This window comes from Dendrobates tinctorius, unplaced genomic scaffold (genome assembly GCF_039654945.1).
Source record: "Dendrobates tinctorius isolate UK_male_01 unplaced genomic scaffold, ASM3965494v1 ptg000196l, whole genome shotgun sequence".
Taxonomy (NCBI): Eukaryota; Metazoa; Chordata; class Amphibia; order Anura; family Dendrobatidae; genus Dendrobates; species Dendrobates tinctorius.
In genome coordinates this window covers 10,156,090-10,176,622 of record NW_027361863.1, presented here as the reverse complement: position 1 = coordinate 10,176,622, position 20,533 = coordinate 10,156,090, and the positions used below count along the sequence as shown (strand labels likewise).

At 40.4% G+C, this 20,533-nt stretch overlaps 1 protein-coding gene across 5 annotated transcripts in view; it reads left to right on the top strand.

The window, feature by feature from the left end:
* Window positions 1–9,719, top strand: part of LCOR (ligand dependent nuclear receptor corepressor) — a 107,412-nt gene extending 97,693 nt beyond the window's left edge. For all 5 annotated transcript variants that reach the window (XM_073552875.1, XM_073552872.1, XM_073552871.1 and 2 more), the window contains one exon: window positions 1,735–9,719. In XM_073552875.1, the coding sequence (XP_073408976.1) occupies window positions 1,735–6,076 (4,342 nt within the window). In that variant the 3' untranslated portion in view covers window positions 6,077–9,719. The remainder of the gene's footprint in view (window positions 1–1,734) is intronic.
* Window positions 9,720–20,533: the final 10,814 nt, after the last annotated feature.

The following is a 20,533-nucleotide window of genomic DNA, read 5'->3' as shown; positions in this document are numbered from 1 at the left end:
GAAAATATATAAAATTAACATGAGCGGTAAACTCCATAACTAGATTAAAAATAAATGCCAATATTGCATTGTTTTTTCAGCCTTTCCTCCTCCCTAAAATAAATGTAGTAAAAACAGATTTAAAATTCACACCCGCAATTTATATCAACAAGTCAGCTCATTGTGCAAAAAATGTCATCAAACAGCTACATCGAAAGAAAAATAAGTCTGAAATGAAATAAAATGAAAACACAAAGCAGAACTTTTTTTTTTTAGTTCATCCCCCACACACACACACATGCAATTGGAAAAATCTGTGACGTTTGGTATCGCTGTAACTGTATTGACCTGTAGTCATTTATATGCGTTACCTAGGAAGACTGTATGCTAACTGGTCTTGGAAGAGTCAGTGTGAGTCAGGTTACCAAAGGTGGACAGCTTAATTGCTGGACTATCAAGAACGTTTTATTTGTGCACAGCAATTTGTGCATTTTTCACTTTACATTTACACTATTTTGGCCATAGAAAAGCAATTCTTGCGTATTGGGATGTTGAGCCTATCATAAGCAAGGATTAGAAATTGGTAAAATCGCATTTGTACTAAAACTTCCTTCTCACCCCCCAATGGGGGTGGTCTATGTTGTCTTTTCTCATTCTCGGGTCCTCAACTAGAAGCCTGGGAGTTTGAGGGTTCTGCGCAGGATCTTTGTTCTCTCCCAGCATTGCACTTTTATGGACAGAGATTTCCGATGTTGCTCCTGGGATCTGTTGCAGCCATTTTTGCAACTTAAGGGGTCACTGCTCCAAGTGCTCCTATCACTGGAATCACTGTTGCTGGATAAAAACCAGAGCTTCAAAGGAGTAATATATATTATTAAATTTCCTATCGGTATGTAAGTTGTAAAATGGTTCTTGCTAATACTACACAAGCGTGCCATGTGTTTGTGTTCCTTCTACTGCCTGGGGTCAAAATTATGAAAATGTATGAAAAACATTTCCAATTCTATTTGTTAAAGAACAGCATTGCTTTGTATCTACTAAACGGAGCCAATTATTTTTCTGATAGTCAACAATAATCTCTAGCTGACTTCTAAGGCTGTGTGCACACGCTGCGGATTCCGCTGCGTTTCCGCAGCGGTTTTAGCTGCGGTGTACAGTACCATTCAAATGAATGGGAAAAAAAAAACGCTGTGCCGACGCTGCGGAAAAATCCGCGCGGATTTGCTGCGGTTTTGAATCCGCAGAAAGAATTGCATGTCAATTCTTTCTGTGGAAACCTATCTCCACCATTGTGGAGATGGTGAATCCGCAGGACCAAACCGCAGGCAAAACCGCAGATAATCTGCAGGTCTTTGGACCTGTGGATTATCTGCGGTTTTTGCAAAATCCGTGCGGATTCCGCAGCGTGTGCACGTACCCTTATTCTTCAAGTATACATTAAGCTTTTTGCTGTTTGCTTAGTCTATTCGTTCTCCTTGGAAATGCCTTGTGGTAAATTTATGTATGATATGCAGGCATGTGGACTGTAAAATTTTATTTTAAGGAATCCTACTACTGATCCTGGAATGTTGAAGGATGTTTTTCTAAATGAGCTTGAAATTTTGCAGGTTAGATCCTTGTATGGTGTTTTTACAAGCCTTTACAAAGCATTACCGCAATGCAGTTTGGCCAGTCAGAAACATTTGCTAAGAATGTGTTGACTTTAATTTGTAATCTCACTAAATGTTTAATTTTTTTTTTTTTTTTTTTTTCCAGCACTCAGGATACAGAGAAAAAAGCAATAGACCTTAACAATTCAAGTTTATCACTGGAAATGTTCATGGCCAAGCTGTGTTCACATCACCAAAAGCAGTTTATTGTTGTGTTGAACAATTTATGCACTGAAGAACCCATAATGAAATCTCAAAGTCGAAATGCCTCAGTTTCTAAGATTGAAAGTCATGATAATATAGGCGACTACGATCATTCCTGTTCTGATAGAAAAGCAGACCTTTCCCTAGTTGCGATAAACAAATCTTACTCAGAATCTTGTTTAAATTGCCAAGTTCCTATAAATACTCCAACAAATCCACATGAGGACGACTACCACAGTGGAAAGAAGTCACATTGTTCAGGTTATCTCTCGAAGATACCGATTTCCTCAGATTACAAAGAGGATCATGCTAATATATCTCATGCTACGGGCCAAACAATTATATATAACCCTTTAGGTATTCCAACCACAGAAGAAAAGAGGGAAACCGCTTTTGCGAAAATATCTGACGTCAGTCAGACTGTTTTCTTAGAACACTGCGTTCTCTCAAATAGTCACTCTGCATTAAACATGCTCAATGATTCCCCAGGGTCTGAACTCCCTACAAACCTCAAACAAATTGCAAATAAAGAAAACACACAATACATTACACCTAAGCAAACACATTCTGACTGCTATGACTGTAAATTAAAGCAGGATAACTCTGCAACTACAGCAGCAACAAAAAAGCTTGGAAACCATTACGAAAGCCCGTTTCAGGATTTTGCTGGCCATTCTGTGTCCTCTTTTCAAAAAATAAAGTTGCACGAAAATAAACGCTTAAATAACATTAACTGTAAGAATAATCGAGTCTTGATGACGAATGATTGCGACAAGCAATGTGATGTCGTTTACATTAGTGAGCCTGTTACGACTGAATGCCACTTTGAAAACCACAAGACTGTAGCGTGTCCTCGGAACACTGCAAGAAAAAGTACCCGAGGATATTTGTTCAGTGGCGACTGCTGTGAATTGTCGACTGTTCGCACCTTGGTGAGGAGCTCAAAAGTTGAGGACCGAGAAAACTCTGCATTACATACTTCTGAAGCATTAATTATTCATAATGGCTTGATTGAGACACTACCTTCCACGAATATTTTATCACTGAAAAATGCAGAAGAGAAAATAATAGAAATAGAGACTTCTGAACCTAAACCACAAAATCATGAAATGGCTGAGATTACACTCAATTCTTGTAGCAGTGAAACAGAAAATTGTGATCAAAGTCTGAAAATGGCTAAAGAGCCAGTAGAGCAGGTCTCGGATTCTTTGGTAGATGTGTTATCACTTAAACAAAAGGAGTCTGAAAAAACACATGTTTTCAGTAACCACACTGAAATTTCTTTTAATGAACACGCTGATGAAATTCCAAAGATGAAACCGAATTCTGTAATAAATACAGATGACAATTCTTTATCTGTGGATGATCTTAAAAAAGATGTAGCTAACTTGGTTACAGATCCAGATTTTGAGGTTTCCCATTCCATAAATTCTTGCAACCAAGAAGACAGTTCAGGTATCCCATCATTAGACATGGAAGTAATTGTTTCATTAAAAAATAATCATGTGCTTTCTGACCACGCACCTGAGTGTTCTCCGCATAATACATTAATGGAAGAAGCTTCTGCTCCGTTACAATATAGTCATGCTAGTTTTTCCACCACACATTCATCTTCATTCCCAAATAGCACGACAGACAAAAATCTCTCAAACGTCGGCTCTTCCAGTGTTGGTGATGCTAAGATTTTACCTGAAGACTCTACAGAAGAAGTTACTGATCCTGCTTTTTCTTCTGACCAGCAGTTAGAGATGTCTTCAGATTATGTACCCAAAGAAAATTTTGAAAGTCAAATTTCTAAAACTTTACAAGATGATCTTGGTTCTGATATTATAATCAACTTGAATGACCGTGCTACCCAAGGTGTGGTCAAAGAAAATGTAGAATGCATAAATGTAAAAAAATCAGAAAATGTTATAGTTGGTCAAAGTGTTCATCTTAACGATTCTGTGAAAATTAAGATGACTGAAATAGTGCCAGAGAATATGGCTATTGTACAGCCTTTACTTGATGAATTGCAGTGCCCTACACCCGACGCGTTACGGCCTAGTGGACATGTTCATGATCCTTTAAATAGATGTTTAAAAATTGATGGAAATATTACTGTGAAACTAGAAGAAAATGATTCAAAGTATGATCTTAAGCACTGTGATTCTGTATCTTCAACTGAATGTAACAGAAATTATACTTTTAAGAAGCCCTTGAAAATCGAAGTGGTTAATTGGGAAAGCAAGTTGGATGATGTTAGTCTGGATGAAATTCACAGTTCTTCAGTATGCAACAAAAAAGCAAATCGGCGTCTCACACAAACAAAGAGGCACAAAAAATCACCTGCCCCAACTGACAGATGTCTTAGGAGTCATGAAGCCGCTAGTGACCCCAATTTTCAGAAAATTTCTTCCCTTCAAGTTCAAATATCCTATACTAAAGAGACAAACGCCACGCAGAGGTCTGTGGAATTAAGAGCAGATGATGCACCACGTGCCACTGCCAATCTTTCCCTTGTTGATGAGACCATTAATGATGAAAATTATTTTGCAATGTCTATAAATAGTCATTGTCGAGAGGGAAAACCATTAGTTTATGAAAAGATCTTAAATTGTTCGCCCCCCTTTAAGATATTGGAAAACCTCAAGATATGTTTTAAAACCGGTTCTGGTAAGCGAATGGTGTCTTTAGCAAGAGAAAAAAATCACAATTGCCTGAAAATGGTGAAGACACAATGCAAGTCTAGTGCAACAAGCTTAAAACATACTTGTCAGTTGCAATTTAAGAGATGTGAAAAAGAAATTATAGAAAACTCAAATTCCATCTCTAAACCCAAGAGTAGCAATAAGCATGTTACAGTAAAGGATAAAATGATGCACTGCAAATCTGGTAAACTAAAAAACCTGTCCACAGAAAATAAAAAAATAGATGACTGTAATAACCAAATAAATAGACCCAAATTTTTAGACTGGTGTTCCGAAGAAGAAAATCAGGAGCGTATTTCTAGTTTTAACGATAAGTACACAACTGTCCACAAAAACTGGATACCACTGGAAAGAGAAATGGCGAATGTGGTAAAATCCAAAAATAAATCAGACAAACTAAAAGAGATTTGGAAAACAAAGAAAAGGGTTCGGAGACCCAAGAGCATTCAAGATGCACAGAAATGTTCTCCAATGCAAATGTTGTTTATGAATTCTTTTAAATTATCAGATATTTGTGGGTGGTTCATGGAAACCACAGAAACCAAGTCTTTAGTGATTGTGAAGAAATTAAACACTCGCCTTCCTGAGGAACATCAGCTGCCAATGATTCCATCACCAAAGTATCCAAGCCAAAGTCTGTATCCTCACATTTTGCAAGCTCAGCGGTTAAAAAAACATCTGAAGAAATTTGCTTCAGTTTGTCCAGCACGCAATGACCCTAAAACTGAAAATTCAGTGAAGAAATTGATAGAGGACAGCAGTGTACCACTTGATCAGGTTCCCAATTGGACTGTTAAAGGACTTAATGATGGTCAAAAGCAAGAATCACATGATGAAGCTAATAAGACTAGTCCTGTTGATCTTCCACCAAAATACAACAGATTGATGGAAAATTTAAAATATAAGTTTTGTACAGTGAACAAAAACAATTTGTGTGTGAAAAATAGAAAAAAGGTAGGCAATGATGAAAACGGAAAAGAGAGATCCACATCAGAATCGAGCTTGCAAAAAGTTCCAAACTCCAAAAAAATGAAAAGTCAAAAAAACAGAAGACATTCCAAAAATGACTCCTTGATCGAATCTGTTCCACAGCCGACTAAAAAAAGAAAAATTGAAGCAAAGCGGGGACATCTTAAAAACAGACTTCATGGCAACAAAAATGGATCTCCAAAAACAAAAGTCAGTAAATTAAGTAAAACGGACATTACTTCCAATTCACAGGCTCCAAAGAAACAAGTGGGAAGGGCTGGTGTCTTTAAGACAAGTTTAAGGAATGGAAAAGCAAAAACTCCTATGCAAAAACAATCCCTTAAATCACAATTTGTTCAAATGCGTATGACAAGATCAGCTAAGCTAAGACAAGTTTCCCCAAATTTTTCAGATTCCACTAAAATCGCTAGTTTGTCATCTTCACATAGGCTAAAGGAACTGCGTAAAATATGCACTGTGTCTGTAAAAAGCAAAACAAATGTAGCACCCCAGGTAAGGCAGTGCAAACAAAGGTTACAGCCGGAGCCTTCCACTCGCAAAAGACGATCACTTGAATTTAAATGACAAACTAGAATTTGTTAGCTGCGTACCATTTGTACATTTTTTTTTTTTATTTTTTTTTTTGCATTAATTGTATTCTTTTATATAAGCTGTAGCAACCCCTTAAAGATCTTCCAGATTGCATAGGCATTGTGAGGCTTGGATTGTAAGGAAGTTAGCTTTTAGTTTCGTTCCCTCTGGTGCTCAGGATTTAAGTTATTTTTCTATTTTGGGTTTTTATTCTTTTTAACCTTGAATGTTAAAAGTACAGTGCCTTATTTATCTTTTTTTTTTATTTTAAAAGCCCTTCCATATGATGAGCCTTGCATATTATACTTGACGCACAAGCACTTGTACCGATTTAAAAAGAAAAAAAAAATCAGGCACACAATGTTTGCTTTTTAGTGTACATAAGAAAAAAAATTATCTGCAATAATTTGAGATGTTTGTTTGGCTCATAAAGAGTAACGGTGCTTCCATTTTTTTTTTTCTAAATTACGGTAACCAAAAATCAATGAAAATGGAGACAAATTTTTAACGGCTTAATCATTGGATAAAGAAGCATCTTTGGGATAGGAAAGGGTCGTAAAAGGTATCAGCTCCCTTCACTCAACGTTATTTTGCATGTGAGATAATTTTAGTGGCTGTTTTATATGCTTCTTTTAGTTTTTTAGTACACTTGTTTTTCCAATTTTTTTTTTTTTTTTTTTTTTTTTTTAAATACGTATGTCTTTTTGAAACAGGTTTGTTGTCAGGTCAATAATTCTTATCGCATATGCATCTAAGTCTCTAATATTCTATTTATAGTACACTTAATTTGCACTCACTTGAATTTAATTGAATTTGCACATATATGAACTTATAACTGAAAATCTGTCAGCATTAATTTTGGGGGAAAAAATTTTTTTTTAAAGGTTTAGACCCGCTCAGCACACATTTTAGTATCCAGCAGTTTATCAGGAAAGGTGGATTTTAGAACACCGTTTTTTTTTTTTTGTTTTTTTTTTTAAAGACTTTGTAAGCGTTATGAGTAGAGTAATGGCTTTTTTATTATGGGTAAAAAAAAGACTGTAGTTGGTAAATCCAACAGACTCTACTGAAATGTTTTTGTAAAGGAAAATTACTTGTTTTCTTATTGTGGATTTACTATGCCAGGCAAATATTGGCTGCAGGTAGAGCACATGCAATACAATAAACTAAAGTGACACTTAGTGCTTGGTGAATTGCAGACTTTGCACTGGTGTTTTAAAACTTGATTTTTTGCTTGGAGAGCCTTACTACTTTACGCTCCTTAGACAAACAGTGCCCACGCCCTTTTGATAAAATGAAGCCATAAAGAAAATTGTAATATTCAGAAAGCCAGTTGTATTGAAAAGAACAACAAAACTGATATTTCATTAGTATTTTTTTGTGTTGACTCTTCAAACTATGCTCTGTTTTTCATCCATTCAGTGATCTGCTAGTCTTAGGCCATTCAAACATTTATATTCTGCCACATTTTTTACAAAATGTCTCAAAGAGGCTTAGTTCTGCTTGAGAACATCAGTCATTTTTGCCTGTGTTGAAAACTAGAGATTTTATGATCCATATTTTTATTTATTTTTTTTTAAGACTGCATCTATGTATCTGATAATGCTTTTTGCAGCACTTAAACTGCTAAATGTTTTATCATTATTTTTTTTAGGGGAGCAGTTTTATAATCATTGCAATACTTTTGGCTCCAGAAAGCTCTGTGTAGCCCATTTAATAAAGTGCTGCCAAGTGTCTCTTCCTTTTTGTTACTACAGTTCCATTAGCAAAAGAGATCAGAATTGTAAAAGGGAACACAACACAAAATGTTGACTCTCTTAAACAGACAATTTCACACTTCAAATCCATTATCTCAATGCAAAATTCTGTGTTAACTTACCTCGGTAGTGTTTCTTAGCACATCTTACATTGAGTTTCTTTAAGCATTAAATTCTTTAGTTTGTCCTTCTGGTCAATTTAGGATAAACAGTGTAGATAAACCTGTGCGGTAATTAATTGTATATTACACAAACTCTAGCATGTAAAGGTTGAATGGTTTAGGGTAATTGTGTTGAAGAAACTTTTTATTAGATTTTTTTTTTTTTTTGTTTACTTTAATGAAACTTGCATTTACACTAACATTTCTGTGTAAACATGCTGCCAATCACCCGCAGCAAAAGATCATCGTAAAATTATCGACTTGTGCTGCCAAGAACTATCGCAAACTGTGTGCACTGAATGATCTAGTACAGATGGCTCTATGCACTGTTACTGTGGTGGTCTTCTTTAAGCAGGCTATTGGGGTGAGTGCCCACGCTGCAGATTCACCTGCGGATTTGCAGGTAAAACCGCAGGTAAAGTGACCTGTGGTTTAACTGCGAATTTGCCAGCAGTTTTCCCTTGCGGTTTGACACCTGGACAATGAAACAGGTGGCAAACCACTGCGGAATCTGCAGAAAGAATTGACATGCTGCGGATTTAAAACCGCGGCAAATCCGCGTGAAAAAATCCACACCATGGGTACTGCGGTTTTGAAATCCCATTGGCTAACATGGTACTGTACATTGCTTGCGGATCCGCAACAGAATCCACAGCGTGTGCACATGCCCTTAAAGAGGTTTCCACTACTTTTACGGCCTGTTTTAAGAACAGGTCATCAATGTCTGATTGGCCGGGGTCCGACACCCACCATCCCCGACTTTCAGCTGGAATTACTCGCTAAGCTGGCAGGGTACTACACATCTGTCTTCTATTGATTTGAATAGGAAGCAGTTGTGCAGTACCAAGCCCTGGCCGACACCAATAACTGCTGATCGGTGGGGGGTGTAGGACCCACATCCATAACAGCTGATCGACAGGAGGGTAGGACCCCGGCTGATCAGACTTTTTTTTACCTATCCTAAGGCTAGGCCATGAATGTAAAAATGGTGGACAAACTTTTAAGTGACCGCCAATAGGTAAAGATTAACTGTTTTGTGGTCGTTTAGTGCTGCCAGTCAAGCCATTTTGGATTTTGTTAGATTATAGGCAAGGATCCATCCAGTTTACCAGCCATAATCTCTGTTTGCTTGACTTTCTATACATTCGAGGTTGCTTTGTATGATTCACCATCACGTGAAGAGATTGAAGTACAAGAGTGATGTACTACACAATATTACTCAGTCTTATGCGTGGTTTTTCTGTGTTTTGTATTATCTGACAGTGGGGTTAAACGGTTAATGGTATCGCAAGACACACTATTTTGTGCAAATACTCTTCTGTGCTCACATAGAAAATTGTGCTAATTTATTCACAACCAATTCTGTATAGTATGACAATAATGTGTTCTGTATTAATTGTGGCAGTACATGCCTTCTATTGCACATCGTCAACTCCTTTTTTTGTGTGTTTTATCTGTTATGTTAATGGAAAACATGCTGTGTACAGAGCCATCTCTAAGAAAAGGTTCAGGGATATTGAGCTGTTAAAATATTTTTGTATTGCAGTGTCATTTTAGTAGGCGTGGGTTTTAGATGTTTTGTTTGTTTGTTTTTTTTTTTAACACGACTGTACAGATACTGTGAAAATACGTTAAGGTTTTATCGACTTTTGATTCGGGGTATTTAAAATGTAGTAGAAGTAAATTAAACGTCTGGTGTACTCTGTATTTATATATAAATCAATTGATATATTTGTTGAAGCTTTTCCTTGCTTTGATTTACTATAAAGATTTTTTTTTTCAACACCAAATTGACTTGTCCTATTTCTGAAAATGCATTGCTAAAGGATTTTTTGTTTACTTGTGTATCTGCAAATGAAAAACATTTTAACGTTTTGAGCTTGTAAAAAACAAAAAAAATACACACTGGTTTTGTTTGCTCTTCGTGTAACTCAAAGTACCAATGATTGCTACTCTAAATATGTGGTTAAATTGGAAATTTGCTTTTATATGTGTCTTTTTTTAGGATGAAGGAACCTTTTATGAAGAGGACTCCGTTTAATAGTTGGTAATTGGCATTCTGTTAAAGAATGTTCGAGAATACTTAGGCTACTTGAGTAGCTCAGCCATCAGCATTATGGTCTCAAAGTGATCTTTTTTCCAAGACTCACCAGTCTATTGTATAAAAATAAAGACACTTCCATGTTCCAAATTGTCCTGACACAGTAGGTATTTTAGAGTCGGGTTCAACTTGCTTTTCAGAACGGCACAATATAACTCTTGGCGCAAGAGAGAATTGGGAGCCGTCTGTTTTAAGTTTCCCGGGTCCTCACAAAACGGCTAAGCAGCGACTCTGGGATATGACTTCAGTGCAGTGTTTAGAAAAAACTCATAGGATGCGGAGAAAAAGAAATTAGTGGCGACAAGAAGACTGATATTTAAATAAGAACATTAGAAATATTACGGACCGATGACTAAATTTGAGGGTTTTGCAGATCTGTTTTGTTCACTTGGATTTTAAAAAAACCGTAAGAAGGCTTATATTTTTGAGCTCTGTATTGAGTTTCAGGAGCTTGTATGGCAGCACTGCCTAAACTCACTAGCGCGACAGTGGCATGTAAAAGTTTGGGCACCCCTGGTCAAAATTACTGTTATTGTGAACAGTTAAGCGAGTGGAAGATTAAATGGTCTCTAAAAGGCCTTACTTAAGTTAAAGATGGCACATTTCCTTTGTATTTTAGGCAAAAAGAAAAATATTTTTATTTTTTACATTTTAAAAATTACAAAAAAGAAAATGGGCTGATGCAATAGTTTGGGCACCCTGCATTAGTAGCATTAGTATCACAGCTCATAAATGCTTTTTGTAGCCAGCAAAGAGTCTTTCAATTCTTGTTTGAGGGATTTTCATTCATTCTTCCTTGGAAAATTCATACATACACTGTGTACACCCATGTTGGAGGATCTAGTGCTAATGACAGTGCAGGGGACGCACCACGAATTAGTAGTGTTTATGAAGGGCAAAGTCCATTCCTTCTGAGCACTGAAAGGAGGATATCCGCACTGAATATTTTGTGGGGAGCAAGCAAACTTCTACGATGTCACCACTGCAACAGTTCATATTTGCAGTGTATATTAACAGAATACCGAAAAGCCTAACGAGTAGACAAAGGATTAAGCAGTGTGGAAGATCAAGAACACTGTATGCCAAAGGATCTTTTGACAGACATAACTATTGTGAATTTGGGGGGCTTTTCAGAGGAAGTTTGCAGATCCTTATCTTTGTAAAATTCGCATACAATGCTACTTGTGCCCTATGCAGACTGTTAAGGCCCCGTCACACTAAGCGATATCGCTAGCAATATCGCTATAACGTCACTGGTTTTGTGACGTAGCAGCGATATTGCTAGCGATATCGCTATGTCTGATACTTACCTCCGACCGGCTACCCCGCTGATTATCGCTGATCGCGCGAGAACGTCCTGGGCCGTTTCTCGTCATCAGCTTCCTGTGGCGCAGACGAGCGACGTGTGAACGCGGGTGGGTGGACATCAGGATCTCCTCGTCTGACAGGTAAGTAGCGACCCCCGACCCCTGTTATGTCGCTGGTGAGATCTGCCTGTGTGGCAGCTCACTAGCGACCACTTAGCGATGCACCAGCGATCCTGACCGCGTCATATCGCTGGTCGGGATCGCGAAGTGTGATTACCTTTTAGGCTGTGTGCACACGTACTTTTGAGCGCTGTGAATTTGTAAAAAAAAAAAAAACTGCAGGTAAATCCGCAGGTTAAGGCAATGTGCACACAGTGCAGATTCAACTGCGTTTTTTTTTTCATTGAAAAACGCAGGTCTTGGCAGAAACCGCAGGTCTCCTTTCTGCGGTTTTGCTGCGGTTTTTCCAGCTGTTTTGTCAGCGGTTTTTGAGTGAATGAAGACATATAAAGTTTCTACAAACGACTGGAGAAAAAAAAAATGTCAGTTCCTTGTCCAGCCCCTTCTTCCAATCTCCATCTTGACGAACAAAATGAGTGGATGGGAAAATCATGAGCAGAGCGCCCAGCGCACTGAGCAGCCAGCAGAGCGCACAGTGCCCTTCTACGGCTCCGCAGGGCTGATAGAATTCGTATTCTTGAGTCCTTGCTGAATATCTTCAATCACCACACACCGCAAATAAGCAAAAGTAGATATGTGCGTTATGTGATTCCACTAGTGCATGTGCAACAGCAATGACATACGGCCCCTCAGATGCTGCAGACCGCGTGTGAGGGTTTTGGCGCAGAATGACAACATTGCAAATGCTGGGTTCACAATGCTGTGCCGTCACTGCTAGCGTGAGCGCATAATGCAATCATAAAGAAGTTGCGTTAGCACATTCAGTTTAACGCATGTGTTGAAAGGACTGCCATAATGCAATGTCAACCTAGCCAAATTATGTCATGCGTTAGCAATGCGCTTGTCTATGGCAGCATATGGGTGCGTAAATGCATCTGTAACAGCAGTAATGCCGCTATGTATTGGATGCGTTAAATGAACACAGCCTTTGGTTTATCACTGTTTTGTGTACTAAACGCTATATTTTTTTTTTAGGTGCAGCAGCAGAGAAGAAAAAAAGCAAGACAAAAGTGGGTTCACCCAATAGTAGGGGAGCGGACAGAAAAGGGACATTTTTATGTGCTCTACAATGATTTGGCCAGTGGCTAAGTATGAACGGGAGGCATTTCGACAACTTCGGGATGGTGAGGTGTACAGCAAGCTTAGTCACAGCCCGATGGCCTCTTTTTCGGTGGCTCTCCAAAAAATTCTCCTTAGAGCCTTTGACTTGGGAATCATTAATAAAAAAAGTGCTGGAAGGATTAACTGTTACTTTCCCAAAAATACCAAACTTCTACTTACTACCCAAAATACACAAAGACTCCGTCAACCCTCCGGGACGTCCGATTGTGTCAGGAATTGATGGGTTATGTGACCCTATTTGTAAATTTATAAATCATTATCTCAAGGGATTGGTGGAGACCTTACCCTCCTTTGTGAAAGACACAACGGACGTCCTGACTAGGGTTGACGGAGTCTGTGTAGATGCAGGGACTTTAATGGTGACCGCTGATGTTGAGGCACTGTATACCTGCATCAAGCATGAAGACGGCCTACGGGTGGTCCGCTTTTTCCTCGAGGCCTCCGACCTGGACGGCCCTCTATGTGAGCTAATCCTCGAACTGCTGCACTTTGTCCTCATGCATAATTTTTTTGTTTTTAAAGATCAGTTTTACCAGCAGAAGCGTTGGGCGGCCTGTGCACCCGCGCCAACCTCTTTTTGGGGTTCTGGGAGAGGTTGGTGTTTGGGGACACGGGTGTGGAGGCCGCCGACCGTGTCCTACATTGGCTACGCTATATTGATGTTATTTTGGCGAGGGACGGTGCGGCAGTTGGAGGATTTCATGGCTGTTAAATAATTCCTTCAATATACGACTGACATAAATATGATTATGTGAAACTAGACTTCTTAGACATTAGTCTGGAAGTGGATGCTTTGTCTTCAATCCAGACTGATGTTTTTCAAAAAACTACATCAGTCAATGCGTTGCTACATGCAAAATCCGCACATAGCCAGGCCACGGTGAGGGCCGTCCCAGTCGGACAGTTTTTGAGGATACGATGGATCTGCTCCACAGACCGTAAATTTGAAAAGCAGGCGTTGGATATGAGGGAAAGATTCAGACAACAAGGCTATAGTAGGAGAATCATTAAGAAAGGGTACAATAGGGCTAAATGTACAACACGTGATCAATTATTGTATTCCAAGAATCGTCCAAAGAAGGAGAATGAAATAGTACGTTTCATCTCTGAATACAATCATGAATGGGACAGTATGAGGGATATTCTCCAGAAACACTGGCCCATTCTACGTACGGAGCCCTCCCTGAGCTCTGTCATAACGGATAGGCCACAGATGCCCCCTCGGAGATCTAAAAATTTAAAGGACTTACAAAAAGCCATTATGTGCCACCGAAAGAAAACCTCTTTGGATATACTAGACAGATGAGAAGATGTTTTAAATGTGGGCACTGTTTGGCATGCAATAATGTCCTTCGAACTGATTCGTTCTCCTCTGCTGATGGTTCCAAAAATTACACTATTAGGGACTATATCTCCTGTAATAGTGTTAATGTCATATATTACGCGACCTGTGGGTGTTCCCTTATTTATATAGGTTTAACCTCAAGGGAACTGCGGGTACGCGTGAGGGAACACGTTCGTGATATTGTTGCAGCAAAAAAAGTGGAGAGTGATTCTGATCTCAAAACAATCCCCCGACACTTCCGAGCAGTACATAATTGTGACCCCTCGGAATTCATGGTAAGGGGGATTGAGATAGTCCATACTGGGATTTGAGGTGGCAATGTAAAAAAAACTGCTCGCTCAGCGAGAATTGAAATGGATTGTTGGGCACAATGAAACCTGCTGGCCTGAACGATTCCCTTAATTTTGGCCCTTATAATGCGATTTGCATTGGTATATTTCTGCCATCTTTGTATTTTTATTTTTGTGGGGGGTGTTTTCTGTGATTTTAACCTGTTTTTTTTTCTTTTTTATTCAGCCATTTGGGATTAAGTTTCCGTCTTTGTGAATGAAAAATAAATGGTACACATGCAGTCGGGATGACGGATCCCTTTGTAAATGAAGATCATGACTCAAAATTGCTGAGAAAACCACTATAATAATATACCCAGCAGATCGGGACCGAAAAGGATCCATCTACCGTTATTTTTAATCTGTTTTTATTGCTGTCTCACAGTGTTATTCTGTTATTGCCTATTATGCCTGCGCGCTGTTGTGCGCCTTCGCTGTTTGCCCGGTCCTCCCGGCCCGGACCATCCGGCACGGCCTGGGTCGGTTTGTGACTGGGGATGTCTCGTCCCCGCTCGCTTACTGGCAGGGCACCGCCGGGTGTTTAGGGCTTGTGGACGCTGGGGATCGGCGCATGCGCCGTCTATACACGGCGCCAGATGAGTGGATCAGCTGATGGTCACATGACCTAATGATGACGTTATAAGGTCGTGTCAGTACTCGACTCACTTCCCCTGGATAAAGCTAATGGTGATTAGCGAAACGCGCGTCGGGGTGTCCCGGGACGTGGCTTCTGTGCTCTCCATGTGAGTATTCACTCGCTGCCCTTTACCCCACCATTTTTACCCCCCCTCTTTTTCTTCTGCCGGCGGACTTTTCACATGGTGCTGCTTATACTATAAGCTGGACAGTGGAGGCTATATGGTTAGCCAAGTCCTCTTTGTGCCATGGGCTTTTTCCGTTGTGGGACTTTACTGTCATTCGTACGGTTATGGGGGTTATTTACTTGGGGTAAGTTACTCTGGCGGCTATTTATAGATAGCCTGACGCCACACTTCCCGGTCTTTTGGTGTTTATCCTTATACATTGTCTATATGTGCTAGATTTTACTTGTATGTATTAATAAAGATTTCTGATTTTATGGAAAACTCCTGTGGTTCTCTGGTTTCCTACTCTTTTCAGTGGAGTTGCTAGTACACTTATAGTCTAAGAAGTAAGGTTTCTCCTTGCGGAGAGTGACATGCCAGCTGTGGCTTGTCAAGGTAAGGAGACTTATTCGCCGTGCAATGCTCCTCTGGGAAAATAATATGCAAATTGCCTCTTCAGAAAGAAAGAGGACTTTTACTCTACAGCGCCACCTATTGGTAGTAGCGATCCTACAAGTCACAATCAACCCTTTAACGAGTCTTGTAGTATGACTTAGGATACAAGCTTACGAGATTCTGATTTGGCTTGTATCCTAAGTCATACTACAAGACTCGTTAAAGGGTTGATTGTGACTTGTAGGATCGCTACTACCAATAGGTGGCGCTGTAGAGTAAAAGTCCTCTTTCTTTCTGAAGAGGCAATTTGCATAGTACACTTATAGTGTGTGTGTTCACCCGGTGTCAGTTAATCAGTCTGGGGGTTGTTATACTAATGATTTGAGGAGGTAAGTATCCAAATTTCTACATCTACATTATAATGTGTATGTAAACACTAATCCTTTTTTTATTTTTTTCCTGTTCAATTTCCGGACAAATTCATAGCCTTCTGCAGGCTAAGCATCCCGGCATTTGACCGACTCCTTGAAATATTAGGACCACAGCTTACGTTATTACATACGGTTATGAGGAAGGCCATCACTGCTGAAGAAAGGCTGCTCATCACCTTGCGGTAAGTAAATTTTTGTTTTGTATGTCATTCATTAGGCCTCTTTCACACGTCATTGTGTCTGGTATGTGTCATGACAGTTTTCACATGAACTGCTGACACTAGCGAAGAAGCACTACAGGAAGCGGTTACCTGGCGGCAGGTGCTGAAGATGGTGGCTTCATTCTCCCCTGGTCTGCATGATTTAACCGCCATCAGGGAAGAATGGGCTTTGTTTTCACCACCTGCCACCTTGTAACTTTACTTTCTTGAGCGCTTTTTCCCAGCAAGCCATTCGTGTTTGAATGGTGCAGCACATGGCTGCCACATATGTGCCGTACACACCCAGACACACTGACATGGATATCTTTGGTACAGTGTTTTGCTGTACTGGACATATCCTGGTGTTTTTGAGAAATAACATAACCTGTCTGCATTTTTGCCATCTATAAGATAACACCAGGCGTTGGCCACATCTTATATCGCCCATAAATGCTGCCAGGTTCCATTACATTTTTGTGTGAAATTTCTAATTTTTTTTTGTTTCTTTGCAGATTTTTAGCCACAGGAGAGAACTACACATCCCTACACCTCCAATTTAGAGTTGGTAAATCCACCATCTCTCAAATTGTGAGGTGCACATGTGCCGTCATCTGGCAGAAGTTGCAGCCCATGGTGATGCCTTCCCCAACCGAGGAGACTTGGCTGCAGGTTGCAGCAGGCTTTCAGTCTGTGGCCAATTTCCCAAACTGCATAGGTGCAGTTGATAGTAAACATGTAAAAGTGCAGAAGCCACCACGATCAGGATCACGCTTCTTTAATTATAAGAAGTATTTTTCGGTGGTCCTGATGGCGGTGGCTGATGCACATTACAAATTTGTTGCCATTGACGTTGGTGCCTATGGTAGTACTGGGGATTCTCGGGTGTTGCGAACATCAGATTGGTCAGCAAATTCTTCGAGATGGCGGAGTGCTCCCAGCCCCAAGACCTTTGCCGGGTTCCACACATCCAGTGCCCTTTGTGATGGTATCGGATGAGGCCTTTCCATTAATGACAACCCTGCTGCGCCCATACCCACGAAGGGGACTGGATGACCGGCGGAGGATTTTTAATTATCGGCTGAGTTGTCCACGAAGATATGTGGAATGAACCTTCGGGATCATGACTAGTCAGTGGAGGATCTTTCACACTGCCATCCAGTTGGATCCTGACACCATTGACACTGATTAAGGCCTGCTGTGTACTCCACAACTACACTCGTGAGTACAGTACTGACGTAGATGTGAAGTACCAGCAGCCACAATTTAATCCAGTGCGCAATGCGGGAAGGCCATTCAACTTGGGTGTGCGTGTGAAAGAAACTTTTGCTGACTATTTCATGAGTCCTGAAGGTGCCGTGCACTGGCAATACTCCTGTGCCGGTGTTGAGCGGCCTGAACAGCAGTGAAGGATGGAAGAAGATGGAGCAACACCAAAGAAGTACCCTTCATTTTGTTGACTTTGGTTTCAAAATTGAATGTCACTTTGTTTTTTGTTTTAAGAAAAAATTTTAAATTTGAATTTCAGGTGTGTTACGTTTTTAATGGGCTGGGTTGGTTCCATTTTTAAACTTTACACTGTGCAGGGGCACGACTAGGTACAAGGCATGGTACGTGCCAGGTGGCACACCAGTGTTTCAACAAGGGCTATACGGCATTTGTTTATGTACATCTGGCAAATATCTTCAGTATCTGGACATCAGATTGAGACCAACACCTCCGGACATCAGGCTGCAGTCATCAGGCTTGGGAGCTCTGGCAGCGAACAGCAGGCTCCGGGCATCCGTAAGGCAATCCAGGGTTGAGGCAAGGAGGCACAACATGTTTCAACACAGGGTGCGTGTTACAATACATGCCAAGGTACAAGGCAAGTTTACAGGCAGGGTTTGTGTGGTAGGAGTTACACCATGGTCCAAGTAAAGGAGTCTGATAAGGGATACGCCAGTGTTCTGGCTATGGCAAGGGCCTGCGCATGTTAGTCGGCACGCCAGGGTACAGGCGAGGGCCTATGCGTAAAAAGGGCACACAATGCACAGTGCGGACACAGCGTGGGTTCAACGAAGCATGTATGGGGCACTGGCTAGATGGTAAGGCTGAGGTTCTGAAAGGAGGGAAACACTTTAGGCCATCACGAATGAGGCACAACAGGCGGACACAGCAAAGTCAATGCCATGACACATCCTCAATCACATATACAATCACACATATCCAACATAATATAGTCACGCGGTCATATAGCCCTGACAAGAAAGTAGAACATATCCAAAAATTTTATTAACAAACTGGAAAGCTTGAAAAGCATAGTAATGTATTAATAATGGCTACATAAATTAGGGGACAAATATTTAATATTTTTGAATATAAGACATATTTTGAGTACAATCATTCCATACATTTATATTTTCATACATACAGGGCATTTATGAGAGATGGGAGACCTCTGTTACATTGTCATAACCTAGTATTTTCTCTCATTGGAGCCTTCAACATTATCAGCGCTCCTGCCAAAGTGCTCAGCGAGCCTTCTAATTATGGCTATTTTTTAAAGTAACGAGGTAGAAACGTTAACATTTAATCAAACCAACAGGGTGTCTAAAAAACATTATATTACAAGTACTGATAGTCTGGGCAGTACCCGTAAGCATATGGTGACGGATCGGAAGTTAATGGGGCTGGTGTCGATGGTCCATTCCTTTGTGGTTGTGCAAAGTTTGAGGGCTGCTTGGGTGGGCCGGAAGAGTCCGAAAAGACCCATGACGATGGTATTATACGGTGCGATTGGGGCAGTGTCCTCCAAAGCTGTCAGACTCATCTGGGCCAGGCTCATAAAAATGGACTGCCTATCCGGCGTCAGCAAGCGAGCCTTATTTGCTATTGTTAATGCAAAAAAATCAAATACATCCTCTGAAGTACTTTTTTTTTTTTTTTTAGCAACTCTAGTGTCTGTTGCGGCTTTGACAGTTTTATCTTCTATTTGGTTTTTTTTGTTTTTTCTTGGTTAGCTCACCTCTCACCGGATAGGCAGTCCTTTCAGTTGCAACTGCTTCTGCGGAGATAGATGCTCCAGAAGCTGCAGATGGGCCAGCAGCTGATGAAGAATTTGCCCCAGCAGAAGCCGTTGCAACTGATGGCGAAGATATGTGAACAGCTCCAGAGGAACCTGCCCCATCTTCGGACTCTTCGTCTGCCGGACGAATATTCCCGTCCGTCCTGTTGAACGAAACCCAAATAAACATTTTTCAACGCTGTGTATGACCAACAGTTTATACGTCTAAAAAAAAAAAATAGTTACCTCCTCAATGTCCGGCTAGTGACAAGGAACTGCAGCTCATCATAGAAAGGGAAACTGTGCCTCCTAGGTGGTGAAGATCCACTTTTATGCAAGGTTGCGATGTATTTATTAAATCGGTCCCGAACGGACCGCCACCTCTGCTTCACATCTTTCTCTGCAAAAAGAGAAAAAGAAAACATAAATTAATTCACTATCCCTTTCTTTACAAATGGAATCAAATGTGAACAATATCATTATAATTACCGATTTCCCCCTGCTTGGCACTTGGGAAAGAATGCCATTCCGGGTACAGTTCCACTAAGATCTTGTTCCAGCAGATCTCTTTAAAGTAGCGTTCTTTGAAACTCTCCTCGGCCTGGTCCCATATTGTGGGATAGTCACGGACCTACAATGTATAGAATTATGTTATTACTATATCAAACCCGCAATTTATTTCCTAAACCTATTTCACAATCTTCATACACACACATTGAGCTTTATAAAGTAAAAGTGTAGGCCAAAACAAAATTAGTTTGACGAGGGTTTCCACCATATTTTAGGGCCAGAAAGGCTAAGCAGAAAGCTGTGGCCTGCTATCCCTAGCCTGGGAAAGGGGACATGGATATCAACCCCATTTCCTAGTTTGTCCAAATCATGCTGCAGCTGTCTGCATAGGCTTTCTATCCCTAAAATATGAGGGGACACCCACGTCATTATTTTGTTTTTTGCGGCCCTTTTATTTAGAGCCAGATAAGGTACGGGAAAGGGGACATGGATATTAAACCCTTCCAAGGTTGTACATATCAGGCCAAAGCTGTCTGCGTAGCTTATCTGGCTGTAAAAACAAGTGCATCAAAAAACAATAATGACGTAGGTGTCCCCCCATATTTTAGTGCCAGAAAGCCTATGCAGCCCGCTGCGAGCTGATATTTGCAACCTGGGAAGGGGTTAATCTCCATGTCCCCTTTCCCAGGCTATGAATATCAGCCCGCAGTTGTCTGCGTAGCCTTTCTGGCTCTTAAAAAAGGGGGACCTCCCAAAAAAAATTGAC